We start from the raw sequence: 19,201 nt of genomic DNA, 5'->3' as shown, positions 1-19,201 counted from the left end.
GCATAATATTATAATTTCTGCAAAGATAGCGGCGTAAAATTTCGTAACATTCCATCGCCAGTTTCTCGTCTGTTATGAAATCTCGCGAAATCATATATTATACAATACATTCAGACGGTTTCATTTACATTTCTTACGTTTCTTAGATAGATAACGTAATACGTGGGAGTTGACCCGTTCAACGTTTCGTTAATTAGTGACTGACTAATGGGTATATACCTGTTCGAACAAGGGTTGCCTCGACGAATCGAACATTCAAGAAAGGTACTTGCATTTACCCTTTGTGTTTACCGTCTTCTACCTTTCACAGGATTCGCTCACCCTTCTATATTCTTTTTTCTCTTTCCTTTTGAGACACAGGGGACAAAGATATTGACGATGCATGAATCATAAGTTTTCATCGAAGGAAGAAGCCGATTGGAGGCCCCGTTTGTCCCACGGGAGGCTCGTCTCTTACATAGATTGCCCCCTACCGTTCTATCGTGTCGTAGACAGTTAGTACGTAGATCTCGATGCGAAGACTCGTCGAGATCAGCCGGCGAAGTAGCCTTGTACATAGTCGGTGATCGTCAACGCGTCCATTCCGCGTCTCTGCCGGCGATTTAGCGTCTTTGATAGCGACCTTATTTCACGAGCAACGTCGCCGCGATCAGAAAATCTTTGGAAAAAGATGAACAGCGAGTAACGTGGTTGTCCGCGAATATTCTTTGGAACGATATCGTTGATTCGGATACAAAGTTGCAAGGGGTGCAGGATCAACGACCACCGCGCATCGTAGGAAAAAGTCATAACAGAAGGAAACTCGTATATCATCAGTCAAGTGGAACCGATCAACCGATCAGTCAAAGAGGTCGTGATCCCCGATGCTGGTGGTGAACTCGGTGGTGGTCTCAACGTGTATCGAACGTTCTCCTGATGGTTTCTTTGGGAGATACGACGAAGCAGTACCCGTGATCAAAGATGATCAGTGACGACTGTACCCTCAACGTTTCCGGTACATTGTCGTGTTGACCGGGACCGAACAAGAAAGTCGAGAAACACAGATCCATAATATTACTCTGTATTTACACAATATCGGTACTAGGGGATTTTGCTTCGAGGTACAGTCCGTTTAAAATAAGAGCAGACACAGTTGTCTTTCATAAGTTCCTAACATCTCCGAGATTAATTTTTCACCGGATTGATATTATATTCTCGAGGTAAAGATCTTTGGAGATTTATCTTTACACGCGTTTAATAACAATAGAAATTTCAAATGAACTCTTCTTCCTTTTCGTTAACTAAAAATATTCTAATAATCAGGTTTTAACGCGAAATTTTGGTGTCTACGCTTGTTTTAAACAGACCGTGGAAGAAAGAATCGCGTCGCAAGCTCGTTCTCGAGCGATAAGGAGGAGACGGCTGGACAGACGGACAGCACGAGTCGTATGGCACGAGAGAGAGTAAAATCGGGTGATAAGCGGTTAGCCCCGATGCTGGTGTAGACCCGGGTTACTCTGGCATTGTGGCGCGTCAGCAAATAGCTAACCAACGGTGTCACCGCGTCCCAGTGGTGTTGGTGGCCGCGATGCTGCCGGTGCTGGCCACGTTCGCTGCTTTATGAACAACACGGGGTTACTGCTCTCCCCTTGTGGCCTCTTGGTTGCTTCAGAGAAGCTTGCAGGCTTCCCGCACTGGAACGCTGGAACGACTGGTCTGTCGTGGACTCGTGGGGATGTTATGTAAGCTGAAGTCGATCGACGCGTGAACGCGTACAGAGAAACACACGGTGTGGTATACACGGTCGTGATTGGTACGCGAGGAGGAGACACCGACTGACGCGACTTAGCTTGAATTATCGTCGTTTTTCTTCGCGAGGATCGCGACGCGTTTCAATTATAATCGAATGACGTGAATCGCGAAGTCCTACCTTCGCTGGATCAAACGTGTAAGCTGAACGATCTTTCAGGTGATCGAGTAGCTACGTGCGCTGGCGGTGATCCTCGAAGATTACCCGAGGACGCCGCTGTCTACCCATGGTTCAGTTTCGACGAGTTTCCGAGTTATGAAGAAGACACACGGCTGAGAACCGAGGACAGGGAGGAAGACGACGAGAAAGAGTACGAAGACCGTCTAGGAATGTCTCCGGCTTCGACCAGCAAGCTGCAGATTTTCTGGGACCATTTCATTCGTGCCGAGCCGCAGAGTTACGAGGTACAACGATCTCTGTCGTTGGTCTTGGAATTTCTACCGACAAGAATCGCATTATCTTCTGTTCTAGTACCTTCTACCTTCATCTGCCTCTTGCACGTCTTTTTAGATTTAAGAGAATTTTGTCCTTTCGTTTCATCGATTTGGAGCAGCGTTTTCATAAGACTTTACTTGTTCGAACACTCCAGTCAGACTGTTTCTTCTTCTATGATGCACTCGTATCGATATATTATTTAGTTTTAATTACTCTTCATCCGATACATCGATATTGCACTAATTCTTTAAATTAATCTTATAACTCCATACATTCCTTCTTCGAAGCTGCAGTCTTATAATTTCGAAACATTTGCAACAGTGGTTACGAAGGCCAGCATATATCATTTGCGGTTGTCTCTTCCACGCAGAGACCGCGTCGATGTTTTGAATCATTATCTTGTTACAATATGTAGCTCCGAATCCCAGATTCCAAGTGAAATTATTCCCTCGAAGTTCCTTGGAAATGTCTATTTAATCAAGTTGGCTTATTCAACTTATTAAGAATTTTTATGTTCGTATTAGTAGAACAAGTTGTTATTAGACAGATTCCACCTTGACGTTTATCCTTTCTCATTAATGTCTAAAAATAGATTTACACGTACAGGCAATTTATTTGCCTGTACTTATTTGCGCATGCAAATTTACTGGAATAAACTGAATCGATAACCTTGTTTACGTATTCAGTTTAATTTGCAAAATTTTTCGGTTCAATGATTAATTTTGCTCGAGGTCCAGAACGTATTGTTTAGTGAACAGTCATTATTCTACAAATTACCAGAAGAAGTATTTATCAACTTCTACTAAATACAGTTGCATCATTTGATACAGAAACCTGATTCTGTCACGAAAGATTCAATAACAATTTCCCCATAACCGATTAAGTGGTACATCGAGGGTTACTGCAATCTTAGTCAAATTATCTGGTAAAACAGGTTTTATTCGATAGGCTTTTTGGCTCGTGCGAACATTCAGTTATTATTCAAACCCGACAATTTTACGAGATAGTTAAGCAAATTGCTAGTTAATTAATATACCAATGATGAACACGAACATGCTTAGACGGGCGCCTTTTTATGTAGATACACTCGTAAAACGTGTCTTTTACCATGTCGCATAATGCAGGATTTCGTAATCACAGTCGTGTCGTACTCTCACGAATTGAATACAACTTTTTGTGTTGGGATGACTTACAAGTCACGCGTAACATGCTTGTCGATACTTTGCCACGAGGATCGAAATAATACGAGATCCTGTTCTTCGTTACAACGTAAACGATATTGATTTCATTGTATGTTCTCGTTAAAATCACGGAATAAAGTCGTTCGATGTAACGAATCTTTTAGTATCGGTAACCTCGTAATCGCTTGCTTTTTATAACGATTATAAAAAAGAAAAAAAATTATTAGAGTTTGACGAAACACCGAATCGGAACGATATATGTAATATCTTTCCGCACGGGCGATTATGTCATTACAACTGCAACGCTTTGAACTACACGAATTTCTTATCGGTTCGTGTGGATAAAATTGTACTCTCAAAATTTACACAAAGCTCGGTATAATCGATAACCGAGGCGTTTTGTTTGTGGTGGTTTTCCGTGTGAATCATGGTATTTACGTGTCGGACGAACACGATACGATTGCCGCTTGGTAAATAACAATTTATTTTGACACGTTTCACGAGAAAGGGTTAAATAACAATTATAATTCAGCAAAGGCGAGATCGTGCGCGCGAACTTTCAGCCTCTGTATATTTTTTCGGCTGTTTGTCGGTGCTCCGTATCGTCCCGATTATTTTATCGTTCATACAACGACACGTGCAATAATTGGGTTGCACTTCGAAAACGAAACAAAACAATATCTTTGTTCTTTTTTATCTAATTCGGTATTCTGTATCTACTATTTCCTCGTCTTTGCTCGTAATCTCTGTCGTAACGAGTTGTTTTTCTTGTTACCGTATCACGTTTGAAAAAAGCATGGTACTGCTAAAAAAAGAACATTATTCGTACACTATTTACGTGAGATATAATTTGTTATTTCGTTGAACGCTGATGAAACCTCGAATCGCATCTTTGAAAGATTACGTTGAATCTTTTCCGGTTCATTTTGCAAGAGGGTAAAAAATGAATCTTTATACAAATTATTTTAAGCCTTCTCCCTTATGTTCTTTCTTTTTATAGAAATCATCTTGGTTGGACGTGTTTCTCGCCGAACTTCTTGCCCAAGTGAAAGAAGGCCGAGATGTGAAAGATGCTTTATCGTTTTGGTAAGCTTCCGATCGTATCTGAATCGATAACGAACGTAAACTATTTCTTTATCTCGCGTTACATTTTGCGTCGAATACGTAGGCATCGAAATAACGAATTAATTCTTAATACTTTTAATAATCCGCGGCCGTTATGTGCAACGTCGACTTGTTTCGTGTTTGAAAGAGACTTTAGTCATTGAAAATAGAAAATGGATAAAGAAGATACAAGTTTGTTTTCCCGACAGACAAGCGATCGTTGACCGCAGAATGAAAATACGATCCCGTAACTGCGGTTTCGCAGGGTATAACGCAACACTTCGCGTTCGATTTGGGTAACTGATTTTTATCTTGCACCATTCCATTACCACCATTTGGTTTATTCGATTCATCCGATGAGCAGAATATAAATCTATACCTTACCAGGAAGTATTTTCAAATGTCTCGCGTGTACGGCGGTATCACTGATCAACACAATATCGATTTTCTGTCACCTTGCTTCAATTTTTTTTTATCGAAACGTCTCTTTAAAACCTTTCCTCGAAGATATCGCATCACCCACTGAAAATAATATTCTATGCAAACGTGAACATCAAAATACAATGATTACCTATCGACCGATAATAAATTGATAACGGCACCTAGTTCGAGGGATAAGATAAGGATATAAAAGTAAGACGCAGCATGGAAATATCCGTTACAGTTCAACCGGAGGTGGAGGTGTGTCTACTCTCGTAGCTTGCGAGTTGCTCTCGGACGTTCACGAGTTGTGCTCGAAGAGGATCAACGGAGACGAACTGGTCGGACTGAAGAGATACCTGGCTCAGGATCGTGGTTGGCGTTGCTTGGCGGTTTTACAATTGCTCGGTGTACGAGGTCTTTCTTGCGCGCGAGAGCTGGTCGCTCTGCTGGTCGCATTGTACCCGGTTGCTCTTCAAGAGGAACCGAACAAGGCAGCCTCCGTCGCTTCGAACGTGTCCACGAATTCGACGAGCGTCGCCCAAGAGCGCAATCCCTATGTAAAATTCTACTGCAACGACGACACCGTCGACACGGTAGATATCGTGCCGCACGCGAGGCGCAGGTCGGCAAAGTCTGGTCGAAACGGTGTTCTCCACGAAGGCAATGTACCGTCGCGAAGAAGAGCAGCTCGTGGACAAAGTATCGGTGCCAAGGTGCCGGTGCAGCACAGGCAAAGATCGTTTGGTGCGTTCGAAGCGCGTCGGAACACGCCGGAAAGCGCGAGCAGCGAGTCCGAATTGCTGACAGACGGTATCGATCAGGCACGATCGCTGACACTGAAGATCCGCCTGAATCCTATGGACTTTGAGTACTTTACATCCGTCGTCAGAAGCGACGAAGAACAAAAATGGCAAGCGGCCCTGTACGAGTTGCCCGCGAGGCCGGCCAAGAAAACACCCACGGATTACGTGGATGAGAGGATCAAACAAGTGCTGGACGCCAAGATCAGTAGCTTCGAGGCCAGTCTCTTGATCATCCAATTGCTTCAGGGCTTACGAGACTACGATACTCCGCCCGAACAAACACCAGCAGTGCAAGTTTTAAAATTCGCTTTAGACACCTTGTGGTCCCTTCAGTTTGGTATCGACTGTACGGATTTAACCGGCACAGAATGTGCCACGTTGAAAGCAGCGGCCGCTAGGCTCATGTTGACCGCTTTGGAACGCGTGTTGAGGGCCAACGAACCTACCACCGCTGTCATTCACAACGGTTTGCTGCCCATGACTCTTAGATTGCTCGAGGATGCTTGCAGCAAGCCTATGAACGTACTCTCGCCGGAAGAAGGCTCTCTTCTCCAGGAATTTATCTTCGCTACCGTCTACGGAATCGTCACTTTCCTCTATTGTTTGTTACATCAACAGGGCACCACTATCGAGAAGCTATCCGACTTTCTGGAATTATTCCAACTGTTTACCGAGAGTCAAGATGGGAAGCTGGTCGAGCGGACCGTGTACGCGATTGTTGACCTACCGAGCGTTGATCCAGCGAGGTCGGTAATCCGCGCCAGAAAGGTCATTGATATGATAGGTGCGCTGACCAGCGGCTTGAAATCCGTTCGACGCGATATTTCTCATGCGACTAACTGCAATCGAACAAAGCATAAATCCTGCATCAATAACGTGCAGATTCATCATCATTCGGATGTATTTGGAACACCGTATGCCCAACCGATCGTCGGCGCAGTTACGAAACAAGCCTGTTGCGTTTCCTCTCTGTTTATGACGCTTGCTAATCTACTGAAGCAGTCTCATCCTTTTGCGACCGAGCTACAAGTTCGATTGATCAAAGTGTCGACAGCAGCAGGCACCTGTTGCTGTTTTCCACCAAGAATACTCATGACCAGCATCGTGTCCCTGCTTGAGAGGCATGATCCAGCAACGTACGCTCCAGCTGTGGCGTTCCTGGAGCGTACGTTCTTCAAAGAACTCGCCGCTTATTCCGAATCCGACGTATGTCCCACCTGCGACAGGCCTATGTCCTTTTCTTGGGATTTTCTCGAGTTGTACGCGGACCTGTTGAAGTTGGACGATCCGAAACTCTGCTATGCCATAATGGCTCACTTGTTGAAAATCGGACCCTCCTCCAAGTTTCACATTAGAAAGGAATTACTGTTAAAGGTCTTCTATCCGACGTTCTTAAAAGCTAAAAGTTGTTACGCGGCTGACAAAAGCAACGTCACTGCCAAATTTCTCATTCAGTCTTGTCTATCCGCGACATCCTGTTTGATAGTGAACACGCAAATATGCGAAGGATTTACGGAAATTAATGGATTAGAAGAAGTGCTGACCCTGTTGACCGACACGACCTTTACCAGAAACGTTTATGCTCTACTGGAAGTTACCGTCATCATCGAAATTTGGAAAAGTTCCACGGAAGTTAATCTGGAAAATGTTGAAAAGTCTGCCCTTAAATCCTTGTTTGACTCTCTTGAGAAGGAAACCGCGGAATTATTACGTGCCTTAGAAAATACTGCGGATGGTAACACCGATGGAAAATGCGCAAATCTACTAAGGGATCAAATGTCTACCACAGAGATGAGCGATCGAATTATTTTAGAAACAAACAGCAGCGTCGTAGAAAATGATACTGCCGCCAATCGAAGCGAATTGGAAGGATCGATCGATACGCTCTCCTGTTTCCCAGAAGTATTCGACAATTCCGATGTCACTGCTTCGTGTCCAGACACCGATAATGAGGCCGATCCGAATAAAACAATAAATCTTTACCAAGCTAGCGCAGCGTGGAGAGCCGCGGCTGGTGTAGCACTGTGCAGCCCGAAATTTCGCGCGAAACTGTCCTCGCACTCTGTCTCCCAAAAGTCTTTACAACTTTTCAAAACGTTGGCCGTTCTGATTTCGACGGACAGTATCGCGGGTGTGTATGATTGCACTTTATTGATTTATAAGAATACTTGAATTTTTATTTACACGTTTGTATTTTTCTTTTTTAGATACTAATAAATCAGCGCACAGACTCTTCGAGGCTTTGCTCACGTGCTGCCTGACATCCCCGTTGTGTAAGTGTCTTTTATATAACGAATCGTGAATCATAAGCATTTCGAGTACGTTTCTGTCCTACACGTTATTCTTCCGCCGCGCACAGCTGCGGATTAAAACGTAATAACCTGCGCGAATTCAGTCGACTCGAAAACAGTTCACAGAATGTTTTTCACCGGCAAACATCTAGAAGTGTCCATGTTATTAGCGGAGAAGCTGTTTCCAAGAATAGCAGAATAGTTCCTTGTTAACAAGTTAATGCCTTTTTCTTGTTACGCTGTTGGTAGAAGTAGTATATAAAAATCTTGATACAGGTGACTCCGATGTGATAATGGAATTGGGAAGAGCACTGATGGACGCCGGCATCAAACTGGGTCGTGGATTGGCCATCATTATAGAAGCTTTATTGAAAGTGTCTATGCTGAAGCCGGCTCAAGAAGAAACTATACCACAATACACCCGACCGAGGGTAGAGTTTCATTTCTTTCTGCTTTTCTTTTACAAGTTGATTTCTTTGGTTATATTCATCATTTTCTATTGTTATCAGTTACCAACTATGACATTAGACGCCATGCCAGATTGTGCAGCAGATGACAGTAGCACAGGTGAATATGTGACTGCTGATGATGGTTATGAAGCCGACGTTGAAATACCGGGACGAAGTCCTCACAATAGCAACGTGAAAAGAAGTAATTCGTTGGGCCCCGTAGTCGAACCTCGTGGTCATGCAAATGCTCACCCTGCCTTGTGCTCATTGGCAGTTGACTTGTTGATTCACTTCAGTGAGCAGTAAGTATTTATTGTATAAAGCAATGTTACAACGATTGTATAAAATGAGCAATTTTTCGCAGAGGTCTGGATGCCGAGAGAGCATCTATCATAACTGCTGGACTGAGAAAAGTTGCAGTAACTTGCAGAGAAAGTGCTTCGAGTTGTGCCGCTCTGGCTGGCTCAGGCGTTATCACAAAAATATTAAATGGTTTTAGAGATATATTCACTAATAGGGATACTCAATATCAAGGTAAGTTCGGAGGATTTAAAGTTTGTCGCTCCGTATTTAACCTATGTTGAATTTTCAGATCTGCAACACGCTATTTTAGAAGTGTTCACCTTATTGGCGACACAATCTATTTCACCGTCAGAATTAGTCACATATTTGGCTTTGTTCAAAGTCAACACACCACCGCTTCTCTCGCTATTGCAACCACTTTATCATCTTGTCCTAGTTGCACGCCCACAGCCCAATTTCATCCTGTCGTTCCCCGTAATGTCCGAGGCAAAAGTATTCTTAAAAACTCAATCAGAAGAATACAAGAACTTAGAAAAGGCTGAGAATATGGTAAACAACTTTCGAAAGAGACATTTAGCGTCCGGTGTATGCAGTCCATGGTCTGTACATGCAACGTGTTTACCAGTCGGGCCTGAATTGGCTTGGCCAGTTTGGTTGCAAGGTTGCTCCGTTTCAATGTGGCTAAGAGTCGAAAGAGGATTACCTATTAACGGCAAAGGAATATTGATTAATACATCACCGTTGTTAGACTCAGACAATGAGAGTTTGTCAGACTGGGGTATCTTGTCAGATAACTGGAGTCGAGAAGGTTGGTAAAGCATCGTTTCGCGTGAACTAACATGTTATAAATTCTTTTAAACTCGTGCAACGAATATTCCGACTTTAATGAACCATACGATCGTTATTTTTGATTGAACGCATGCTTCTCGAATTATCGTGGAAAGACCAAACGATGTCTGATCTTTTGTTGGGTGTATCAGTCGTAGCAGGTTCGACATCTCCACCTACTCCGACGTCCATTGTTCATTTGATGTCTATCGGATTTGAGTCTCTGGTTCTTGAAACATGGTTAGATCTTAAATCAGGTAAATAAACTCATTTATGTACTTCCAATAGTTCTTTATTTTTGACCACTTAAAATATCAATTACATGCGTTTCAGACAAGTTGATTTTGCGATTAACCCGACCAGACGACAAAACTAATCGGACGATCTCAGAAACGTCGGTAACTGGTATGCTTCCTTCTGGTCGATGGCATCATCTGGCACTGAATTTCAAAGATACCGTTTTGAACAAGCGCAGCGCCGTGGTCGAAGTTGTCCTTTGGGTAGATGGCTGGAGAGAAATCAATGCACAATTACCATTCGATGGTCTATTGGTGAGAAAACCTGGTACTACGTGCGTTTTATTAGGGCAGGTCGGATCAAGCAACATCGGTGCTTGGTATCTTGGTAATTTAATGGTATTCAGGTATGCATCTTGGTCACATGATATGAAGCTGTCAATTAATTATCATGTTACGTATACCTATCGGTAACAATTAAACTTACAGGTGTCCAGTATTTACAAAGGAGAGAGCACTATACCTAGCAAGCCTTGGGCCTAATTATACTAATCTCGCTGAATGTATTTTAAATACAGAGAAACCAGATTTCGCGCCGCTAATCGCATCTGGAGCTCTGGACGGTGTTCGTGAAATAAGATTTGGTGAGCATCAAGATCCATGCGATTACTATTTTTATTACAAGTAATGTATAATTATGTCTATATTTAAATCAGAGGGAGGCAAATTCGATACCAGTCGACGGAAATCTTATGGAGGAACATATTTAAGACGCGCTGTCGAAACTAAAGTGTCTGATACTAAAATCGATTGGGATGCAGTTATGGATGCCACAAATTCTCACTTAGGGGAATTGCAAGATAATTTACTTCTTAGTTATGAAGCACAAAATCCCAATATTGTGCATTTGTATCCTCAAGCAATTGCGAATCCTGCTGGTAGGTATTCCAATCTTTACGTTGTTTAGTACAGTCTCATTATATGGCTCTCATTATATGTACTGATTTTCAGCTGTAGTCAGAAATCTATTTCCGGGTCAACCAGGTTTTAGAGTTCTTTCTGCACCAGAACACAGAGTTTCACAGCAACCACCTCTGTCTGTAGCTCCGATATTGTCTGTTCGGCTAGAATGCCAACAGTATAGAGGTCTTGTACCAGCTGCTACACTAGTGGGTGGAGTACCAATATTTTTATATCTGTTCGCAAGAGTAAGTACCGTATACATAACAAAATCCATATATAAATTTAGTAATAACCACTAAAGAGAATTCGTTGCATGCAGGTAGTTGAATTGAACTCAAACGAGGAAGAGCAAGCATTAGCTCTTTCGATAGTTTTACACTTAATACGAAATGATTCCGAACTTTTAAATCAGTATCGATCCGAAGGTGGAACATCTTTAATTCTACGCGTTCTAGAATCGCCACGGTGCCACGCAGGTAGACATATTCTGAAAGCAATGTTAGATGCAGCTTGTGATAGTTCGATCCTAATAAAAGATATCGGCAGCGGCAATCATTTGGTCTCACAAAATTGCGAAGCTGTCATCACGGATCCTGAGTTGATCAAAGGTGCATTGACTGCGTGGAGAACGTGGGCGAAACACGATACGTTAAACTTGCTATTACAAGCATTGTTATTGCTCTTAAGAGATCAGCATTCACAGCGTGAATTTAATGCGTCGCAATTGAATAGAGTAGGAATTGTTGACACAATTTTAACGCTGTGCAAAGTAAGTTTACTGTACTTTCAGAATATTGCATGTGCTAACAAATAATTTCCCGCGTGTCTTATTTCTTATATAGGAGCACTTCATGTACGAAGAACTGGGCGCTGTACTCGATTCCACGACTGGATCTGCGGTGGTTGAATTAATAAGAGCACTAATGGGGGCTCCCCCAGAATTTGCTCATTTAGTAGCCATCACAGATTATTTAGTTCTTGTTCACCAAGCGTCGGAAACTTACATAACTCATTCGAGACACAACATATATTTCTTATTGCCACCCATAGGTGAGAAAAAGGTTGTGAAAGTCACCAACACAGTAACTTCTAGTTCTTCTGATGAATCTATAGGAACTCTAGAGAACAGTAAACTGAGCAAAGGTTTAACAAATACACAGGTGAGTACTCAAATGTCTTAACTACATAAAAGTTTAGTAAGAGTTATAATATTAAATTTTGTCGAGGGTTACAGATTCAAAAGAACAGAATACCAAAAAGGAAGGAACGTCGAAATGGGCCTCCTCAAGATACCAGTGCTGGAGAAGATTCTGGAATTGCGGCTAGCGATGGATCTAATCCTCTGAGTAATGTAAGTTTGAAACAATGATCAATTCATGTGTTAACTATAACATTCAACTTTATCGTAAATAATGATTTTCTGTTCAGGAAAGACAGTCTACATGGACAGACGAAAGAAAAGCTTGCCAAGGACTGGTTTGCGAAGGACTTTTGCTACTACTGCGAGATGCAGTTAGAGTTTTACCTGACAGTCAAGTTGGCTCGGTACTAAAACATGTTCTAAGAGCAGAGCTCCTACTTGTTTTAGCTAATAATCCTGACACTAGAGTTCGAACAGCATTGATCAAGGTAGCATAAAACTGATATAACATTGAAATTTTATTTCCGTTCATAAATTATGGACATAATCGTTTTGCAGGTCGTTCAAACATACTTGCAACGTGCTAGCGACGAAGAAGTTAACAAATTCATAAAACAAAAGTATTTTATGCATTTAGCTAATCAAGTAGCATTATATCCAGGAAGTGAACCGTTGGTGGTTGCCTTAGAGAATTTAGCTTTAAGAGGACCAACATTGGCCGCCATGCCTCCATTAATGGCGATGATAGCAAAAGCTGCAGCTACCGAACCAAACGTAGCCAGACCAATAGTGTCTTTTATCACTGATGTAATTGCAAAGGTATGGTACCACCTTGCAACGTTGTTTCCTAAGTAAAATAACAAGTAAAGGTATAATTGCAGAATCCCAATGCTTTGAGGATGCTATTAGAACAAGGGTTAGTCGAATCACTGGCACAAGCATTAGTTGGAGGAGCTCACAAAGGTGGCTCTACCTCTCTTTACCGAGATATTCATGTGCTTTTGGTTGCCATCGCCACAAAACTTTTGGAATCTCCAGGAAGTCATCAAATGCAAGCTGTTATAGACTTGCATTTGATATTAAACCACATGGAACTAAAAGAAAAATCCCATTGCACTAAGAACAGAACTTGCGTGTCGATTGTGAGGGACGCTCAAGTTGCTCTTTTTGACGGAGAACTCGATGTGCTCGCAACGAAAGTCTCGAATCAGTCGGGTTTCCGACTACGTAGCACGGCATCGTATCTCGCTTCAGCATCTCATATTACTTCGGGTAAAACTCGCGCGAAAAATATTACAATACTTTGACGTACAGTTGATTTATAATTTCATATTTTTCAGTCTTCACAACATCAAGCGATCAAAGCGATCATGGCTCCCGTTCATCCAGTTACACCAGTTTGCATCCATCTTCAATCGCGATTTCACGCGAACCGGGCAAAGGGGAAATACTCGATCGATTTCGAGTTATTCTAACGCGCGCCGTCGAATTTATAACGGCAGCTGATGAATCGCCGTCAGGAAATGAGTTACAATTAACCAAAAGATTATTCTCGATTCTTTTGCACGGTTTTTGCAATCCGTTAGAGAAGAAAAATCATTGGAGTAGCGGATGGTCTACGAGACATGCTTTGAGAAAATACACGGCTAAGATAATGGTGTGGCTACTTGGACCCCATCAGAGTAATAACACCAGGATCTTTGCTGTTAGATCACTCATGGAGGAACCGAAAGCTCGTGAAATTCTGTCTTCTCTTTTAGAAGTCCATCCACAGGTAAATTTATTGATCACAGCAGATTTGTTTTTATTTCACTCTTACATCGCGTAATCATCTATGTATTTATGTTAGGTAGAACAAAAATTTACTGTGTTCTTTTGGGATCTTCTGCAAAGACGAGATGAAATACCTAGTGCCGATGCGAGAATATGTTTAGAATTGAAAGAAGCATTGAGCATATGGGATTTAGCGAAAGGAATAGAACAAGCTAGTCCTGGCATATGGAACGAGGAACTAGCATTGCTAAGACGAGAATTAATGAGAGATCGAGATATATGGATTGATAACAATCTTCCAGCGATTCAAAGGTAAATGAACAAAGCAGAAAGATTCGATGATTTTTGTGGTTTGTAATCATTATATTCAATAAAAATTTCTTTTTTGTCAGGGTCGCCAATAGATTTGACGTACTTGCTAAACAGCTAACCGAAAGTGCCATGACTATAACACGAATGGTCGTGGAGGAACAAAATCGAGAACGTAAAGTATTAATGGAAAGACTGAAACATACAAGAGCATTGGAAGCCCAAGCGATTGCTAAGTGGAGAGATTTAGCACGTCGTTTAACTCATGAAAGAGCTCCATGGCACTTTCCAGATAGTTATCCAAGAAGTTGGGAACTGGACCCAACGGAAGGCCCAGCTAGAGTCAGAATACGACTACAACGATGTCACTTGAATATTGACAAAAGATTTTTTATGGCTGAATATCAAGATAAATTAGGTTGGACATTCATTCTCATGTCTACGGTTTCAGCTTAATTTAATTATATCGAATTGTGTTTAATTTTTTAATTTGTAGATGCAGTGAAATTTGAAGCGCCTTTGTCTTACCTATTTATGACTGATCGCCAAGATGCAAATGCTTCAGCATTAATCGAGCGATTACACACTAGCGAAAGAATACGTAAAATGTCTCAAGCCAAAGTGGTTACACCTAGAGCTGAATTAGCTGGCGAGGTTCTTATCGGTGAAACTTGTCTTTACTTTGTTCCTGATAATCCTGATGTGCCATTACAAACGGATGTGAGTTTGTAAAGTGTGACAATACGTATTTAAATCGATTAGTGTGTATTTAATTATTTGTATTAAAATTACAGATAGCTCTGGGAGGTCTGGATTTAGCTATGGTAGGTGGAACAGCATGGCATTTGGAAGATATTCGAGAATTGCATAGAAGAAGATATCAACTTCAAGAGCGAGCTATTGAAATATTTCTGATTACTGGAAGAACTTATTTACTTGCATTTAATTCTTCGAAGGTACGCATTGATTTGAAGCAGTACAGATTGGATGCAAATTTATAATATTTAACTTATAGGAAAGAGACGAGTTTGTAACAGAACTCTCTGCTTGCAATTTACCAAGACGAGTACCCGGTGATGATTTAAACGAAGCTATCACTTTGTGGAGAAGTGGGGCTTTAACGAATTGGGAATATATAACCTGTTTAAATAAATTAGCTGGTCGTTCGTACAATGATTTAATGCAATACCCTGTGTTCCCATTTGTGCTAGCAGATTATACGAGTGAAAACATTGATTTAAATAACCCGAAAATTTACAGGTAAATACCGCAGGAAGAATAAAAGTTGTGTAAATAAAAAAGCAATAATGCAAATTTTTATTTAGGAATTTCAAACGTCCTATGGCTGTGCAGGATAAGAAAAATGAACAACATTATATAAACAATTATAATGTAAGTTATTTTTATTACTAATAGATACTTTCTTTTATCAATTGGATAAATATATTATTCATAATGTTGTTTTAGTATCTTAAGCAAGCTTTATCTGAAGGATTAAACTTAATTGCTTTGAATCAAGAACCATTTCATTATGGATCACACTATAGTAATTCTGGAACGGTATTACACTTTTTGGTACGATTGCCGCCATTCACTAGCATGTTTCTATGTTATCAAGGTAAATTATATTTTCTATTCTCCAGATATATATGCCAAGAGTTTGATTTTAATTACATTAATTTTTATTTTTAAAGATGACAATTTTGACATTCCTGATCGAACATTCCACGCATTGGCTACCACGTGGAGATTAACTAGTTGCGATTCCACAACCGATGTGAAAGAACTAATTCCTGAATTCTTTTATTTACCTGAATTCTTATTAAATTCTGAAGGTAATATACCTTAAATTCAATAGTAACATTGTCAGCGATCAATACTTATGTATAACATTCATTTTTAGGATTTAACTTTGGGATTCGACAGAATGGTAATCGCGTAGGAGATGTCGAGTTACCAAAATGGTGTGGAGGCGATGCCCGACTTTTTATTCTTGCTCATAGAGCAGCTTTAGAAGCAGATGTTGTTCGAGAAGTTTTACCCTATTGGATCGATCTGGTTTTTGGATTTAGACAAACTGGTAGACCAGCAGTGGAAGCTATAAATGTTTTTCATCCTGCGGTATGTTCGAATCAAGATTTGTGCGACAACTATTTGAAATGTTAATTTCAAATTGAAGAATTTATACTTTTTAGACTTACTATGGATTCAATGTTGAACAAATAGCGGATCCTTTGGAACGTCAAGCCTGGGAAACAATGGTGCGCACATACGGTCAGACACCAGCACAATTATTCAGAGCTGCTCATCCATTACCAATTCAGAACCTTGGAAGTACAATAATACATAACCCATTACCACAAGTTATCGAAGGTGTAAATGGTATGTTACATTTTTCAATCACGTTTTTTGGTTACAAATTTCAGTATTGAGTATGATCTTATAATTATAGGCATCAAATGGGGAAATTATGTTGGTGCACCCGGAAATGAACCGGTTTTATGTTGGAAACATAAACATAGAGCACCATTAGCGTCTCTAATTCCGCTAATGACCGGTGACGTGTTTGGATTACCTAGTTATACTACTCTTTTGCTTGGTTATACAAAGGAAAAGGGTAAGTCCTTTTCATTTCTAAAACTTATGCTTTATATCTGTATATGTATGTATAAATTATACATCATTTTTAGGCGCTAGTATGTTAAGTGGAACATCTGTATTGGCCGCTGCTTTAGTGTCATGGGGTGGTACAGATGGAATCACAAGACTGAAATGTAAAAAAGAACAACCACCAAGACCATTAATTAAGTCCTCTGGTCTTGATCCAGTAAGCAACATAAATCTTTTAATCGAAATTCTTTCTTTTTTCGAACCAATTCGTCTAATGATTTTATGATCCCTTTCTTTAGATTACTATTTTAAGTTCTGCTCCAGACTGTGGACAATTATGGGCTGGACACCTATCTGGTAGAATAACGGTGCACACATATACCGTTGTGACAAGTAAAATTGATTTTAATTCGGCATCAGCATCTGTTCTTTTAGCTCATAGAAACAGAATAACGACAATATCTCTTTCGCGAGCATTTAGCATAGCTGTCTCAGGTGATGCCAGTGGCGTCATCGTCATCTGGGATTTAAACAGGTACATATATTCACGAATGTTCAAACAAAAATAAACCTTTATTTGTAAATCATTATTTATATTTTGTTGCAGTTTAATGTATATAAGATCCATATCATGCGATCAAAATTATCCTATTCGTTTATTATCGATTAGCGAAACTCTTGGAGATATTGCAGTTACTTATGATATTGTTGGAACAAGAGAAAACGCTTCGAGTCAATCTGAATTGAAAATATTCACAATAAATGCGCGAGCAGTTGGATCCGTTTTGTCTAGAAGAAGAATAACAGCTCTTTGCTATAGCAACGCACCAGAAGGGGTTTCCGTAAATGTTATTGCGACGGGATTAGATAACGGAGTAATAAGATTATGGAGCAGTTGGGATTTGAGATTAGTCAGAGAAATTATGAATGGTATCAAAGGATGTGGGGCTGTAATTGCAATAGCATGGGCCTTAGATCAACATCACTTGTATGCAGTAACTGAAGATTTTACTGTCCTCATATGGGAAGGATCAAAACGTTTGAGTAATGGTACTCCGAAATTCGTTAACTTAACATCATTGTAAATAAAAGTCAAAATACTGTTCGAATACATACACAAAATTCACATTTTATTTTAAATATTAGAAAAAATCCGTTTCTACTTCATCAGTAGATGCTTTACAAAAGAAAAAGAATCGTGTTTTAAAAGTTTATGATACTAATAACATATTTTCAATACGTTTATATACTCGCAATCAGCAAATATGTTCTGTTAATGCTCTTAAAATAGTCTATAACCTATACATTCATACGTCAAGCAACAAAACTAAGCATTGTTGAAGTATTATTTTATTGAAATTTTTATTACAATAATTTTTGTTATCTTTCTAGTAATATATAAACATCTATATTTTTATACTTTGTTGTATTAAAATACATAATGCACCTACAAAGGAAGCACAGGTGCTGTTATTAATATATATTTATAATCTTAATCATAGTATATCGAAGATACGCTTAAATCAAACTCTTGATTTCATGAACTTTTTATATTCCTTATGTTGTAACATGTGTATATAAGTATATTCAATAAATTTATTAAGCAACAGAAAAATCTCTTGACTTACCTCAAATAACATTTAAGTAGTCCCTGATGATTTCAAACATTGGATAATACTTTCCTGTCCTTTTTGCAATATCTTCTGCTGTATCACCACTGGAATTGACTATATGTGGGTTAGTGTCAGGATGTAGTAAAAGCAACTGCAAAGCTGGAGAATTATGAGAACTTGCTGATACCAAATGCAAAGGTGTCTGATCACCTTTGCTTTTAGCATTTATATCTGCTCCATTTGCAATTAACACTGCTGCACATTCAACATTGTTCCAACAACATGCGCAATGCAATGGTTGCCATTCATCCATAGTTTTAGCATCTATCTTTGCACCTGCTTGAAGTAAATACTATAAGGAAGAAATAGAATAAGAAAGAAATTTAGGAGTAATAATTATGTGAGAGAAATTATATCCACAAAATAGCATGTCTATACCTCCACAACTTCCACATGATTTCCATAACAAGCTCTATGTAGAGCAGTGTAACCATCCTTGTCTGTAGAGTTTAATAGACATGGATTTTGTGTTACCAATTTTTTTATTTTATCCAGTTCGCCATTTTCAGCTGCATTTAGAATTTCTTTAGCATCAGGTTCTACGAATAGAAGAAAAATACATTATTGAAGTGATTTTTAATGATGTTGATAAGACACAGTACCAAAACTGTGACTTAACCTTTAGCATTGCGTTCAGCTTCTATCCCGTCATCGTCATCTTCCCAAGCACTTACTTGCATGCGTTCACTACGTGGTTGACTTAATATTTTATCTCGTATAGTTTCTAAATCCATCAACTGATCATTTTCTTCTTCGGACGATGACATTGTTATTCTTCAACTACGTAAACAAACACTCTGAACGGAATTTAGATCCATCTGCTGGAATCTTCGAGATACTTTTCTTGCGGCATGAATTAAATACAATTCTTTTTTTCTAAGATGTGAAAA

At 40.0% G+C, this 19,201-nt stretch overlaps 2 protein-coding genes across 8 annotated transcripts; one reads left to right on the top strand and one right to left on the bottom strand.

Moving 5' to 3' along the window:
- The first annotated feature begins 130 nt into the window (after positions 1-130).
- mv (lysosomal-trafficking regulator mauve) lies at positions 131-17,747 on the top strand. Of its 5 annotated transcripts, none has more exons than XM_076533514.1 (36): positions 131-264; positions 361-1,721; positions 1,949-2,193; positions 4,406-4,491; positions 5,174-7,866; positions 7,943-8,008; positions 8,303-8,457; positions 8,536-8,777; positions 8,840-9,009; positions 9,068-9,586; positions 9,723-9,863; positions 9,940-10,249; positions 10,332-10,486; positions 10,559-10,780; positions 10,854-11,050; positions 11,125-11,574; positions 11,648-11,965; positions 12,040-12,156; positions 12,234-12,434; positions 12,505-12,765; positions 12,828-13,218; positions 13,287-13,720; positions 13,796-14,031; positions 14,112-14,446; positions 14,525-14,748; positions 14,823-14,984; positions 15,044-15,288; positions 15,354-15,420; positions 15,496-15,646; positions 15,723-15,863; positions 15,932-16,149; positions 16,224-16,410; positions 16,481-16,645; positions 16,719-16,855; positions 16,938-17,173; positions 17,246-17,747. In XM_076533514.1, exons 2-36 carry the CDS (start codon positions 1,715-1,717, stop codon positions 17,721-17,723), a joined length of 10,362 nt encoding a protein of 3,453 aa, XP_076389629.1. In that variant the 5' UTR covers positions 131-264; positions 361-1,714; the 3' UTR covers positions 17,724-17,747. The 5 variants fall into 5 exon arrangements, with proteins under 5 accessions (XP_076389629.1, XP_076389632.1, XP_076389631.1 ...); XM_076533516.1 differs by lacking the exon at positions 131-264 and having other exon boundaries at positions 516-1,100; positions 1,345-1,721; XM_076533515.1 differs by lacking the exon at positions 131-264 and having other exon boundaries at positions 516-1,199; positions 1,345-1,721.
- On the bottom strand, positions 9,977-19,078 carry LOC100880661 (ankyrin repeat domain-containing protein 49). 3 transcript variants are annotated; one of them, XM_012297368.2, is made up of 4 exons: positions 18,931-19,078; positions 18,690-18,850; positions 18,267-18,603; positions 9,977-10,114 (listed from the first exon to the last, which is right to left on the bottom strand). In XM_012297368.2, the coding sequence occupies exons 1-3, from the start codon at positions 19,076-19,078 to the stop codon at positions 18,268-18,270; spliced, it is 645 nt and encodes a 214-aa protein (XP_012152758.1). In that variant the 3' UTR covers positions 9,977-10,114; position 18,267. The 3 variants fall into 3 exon arrangements, with proteins under 3 accessions (XP_012152758.1, XP_012152757.1, XP_003708452.1); XM_012297367.2 differs by lacking the exon at positions 9,977-10,114 and adding an exon at positions 17,971-18,085; XM_003708404.3 differs by lacking the exon at positions 9,977-10,114 and having other exon boundaries at positions 17,971-18,603.
- Positions 19,079-19,201: the final 123 nt, after the last annotated feature.

This window comes from Megachile rotundata, chromosome 7 (assembly GCF_050947335.1).
Source record: "Megachile rotundata isolate GNS110a chromosome 7, iyMegRotu1, whole genome shotgun sequence".
Lineage (NCBI taxonomy): Eukaryota > Metazoa > Arthropoda > Insecta > Hymenoptera > Megachilidae > Megachile > Megachile rotundata.
This window is presented reverse-complemented; position numbering and strand designations above follow the sequence as displayed.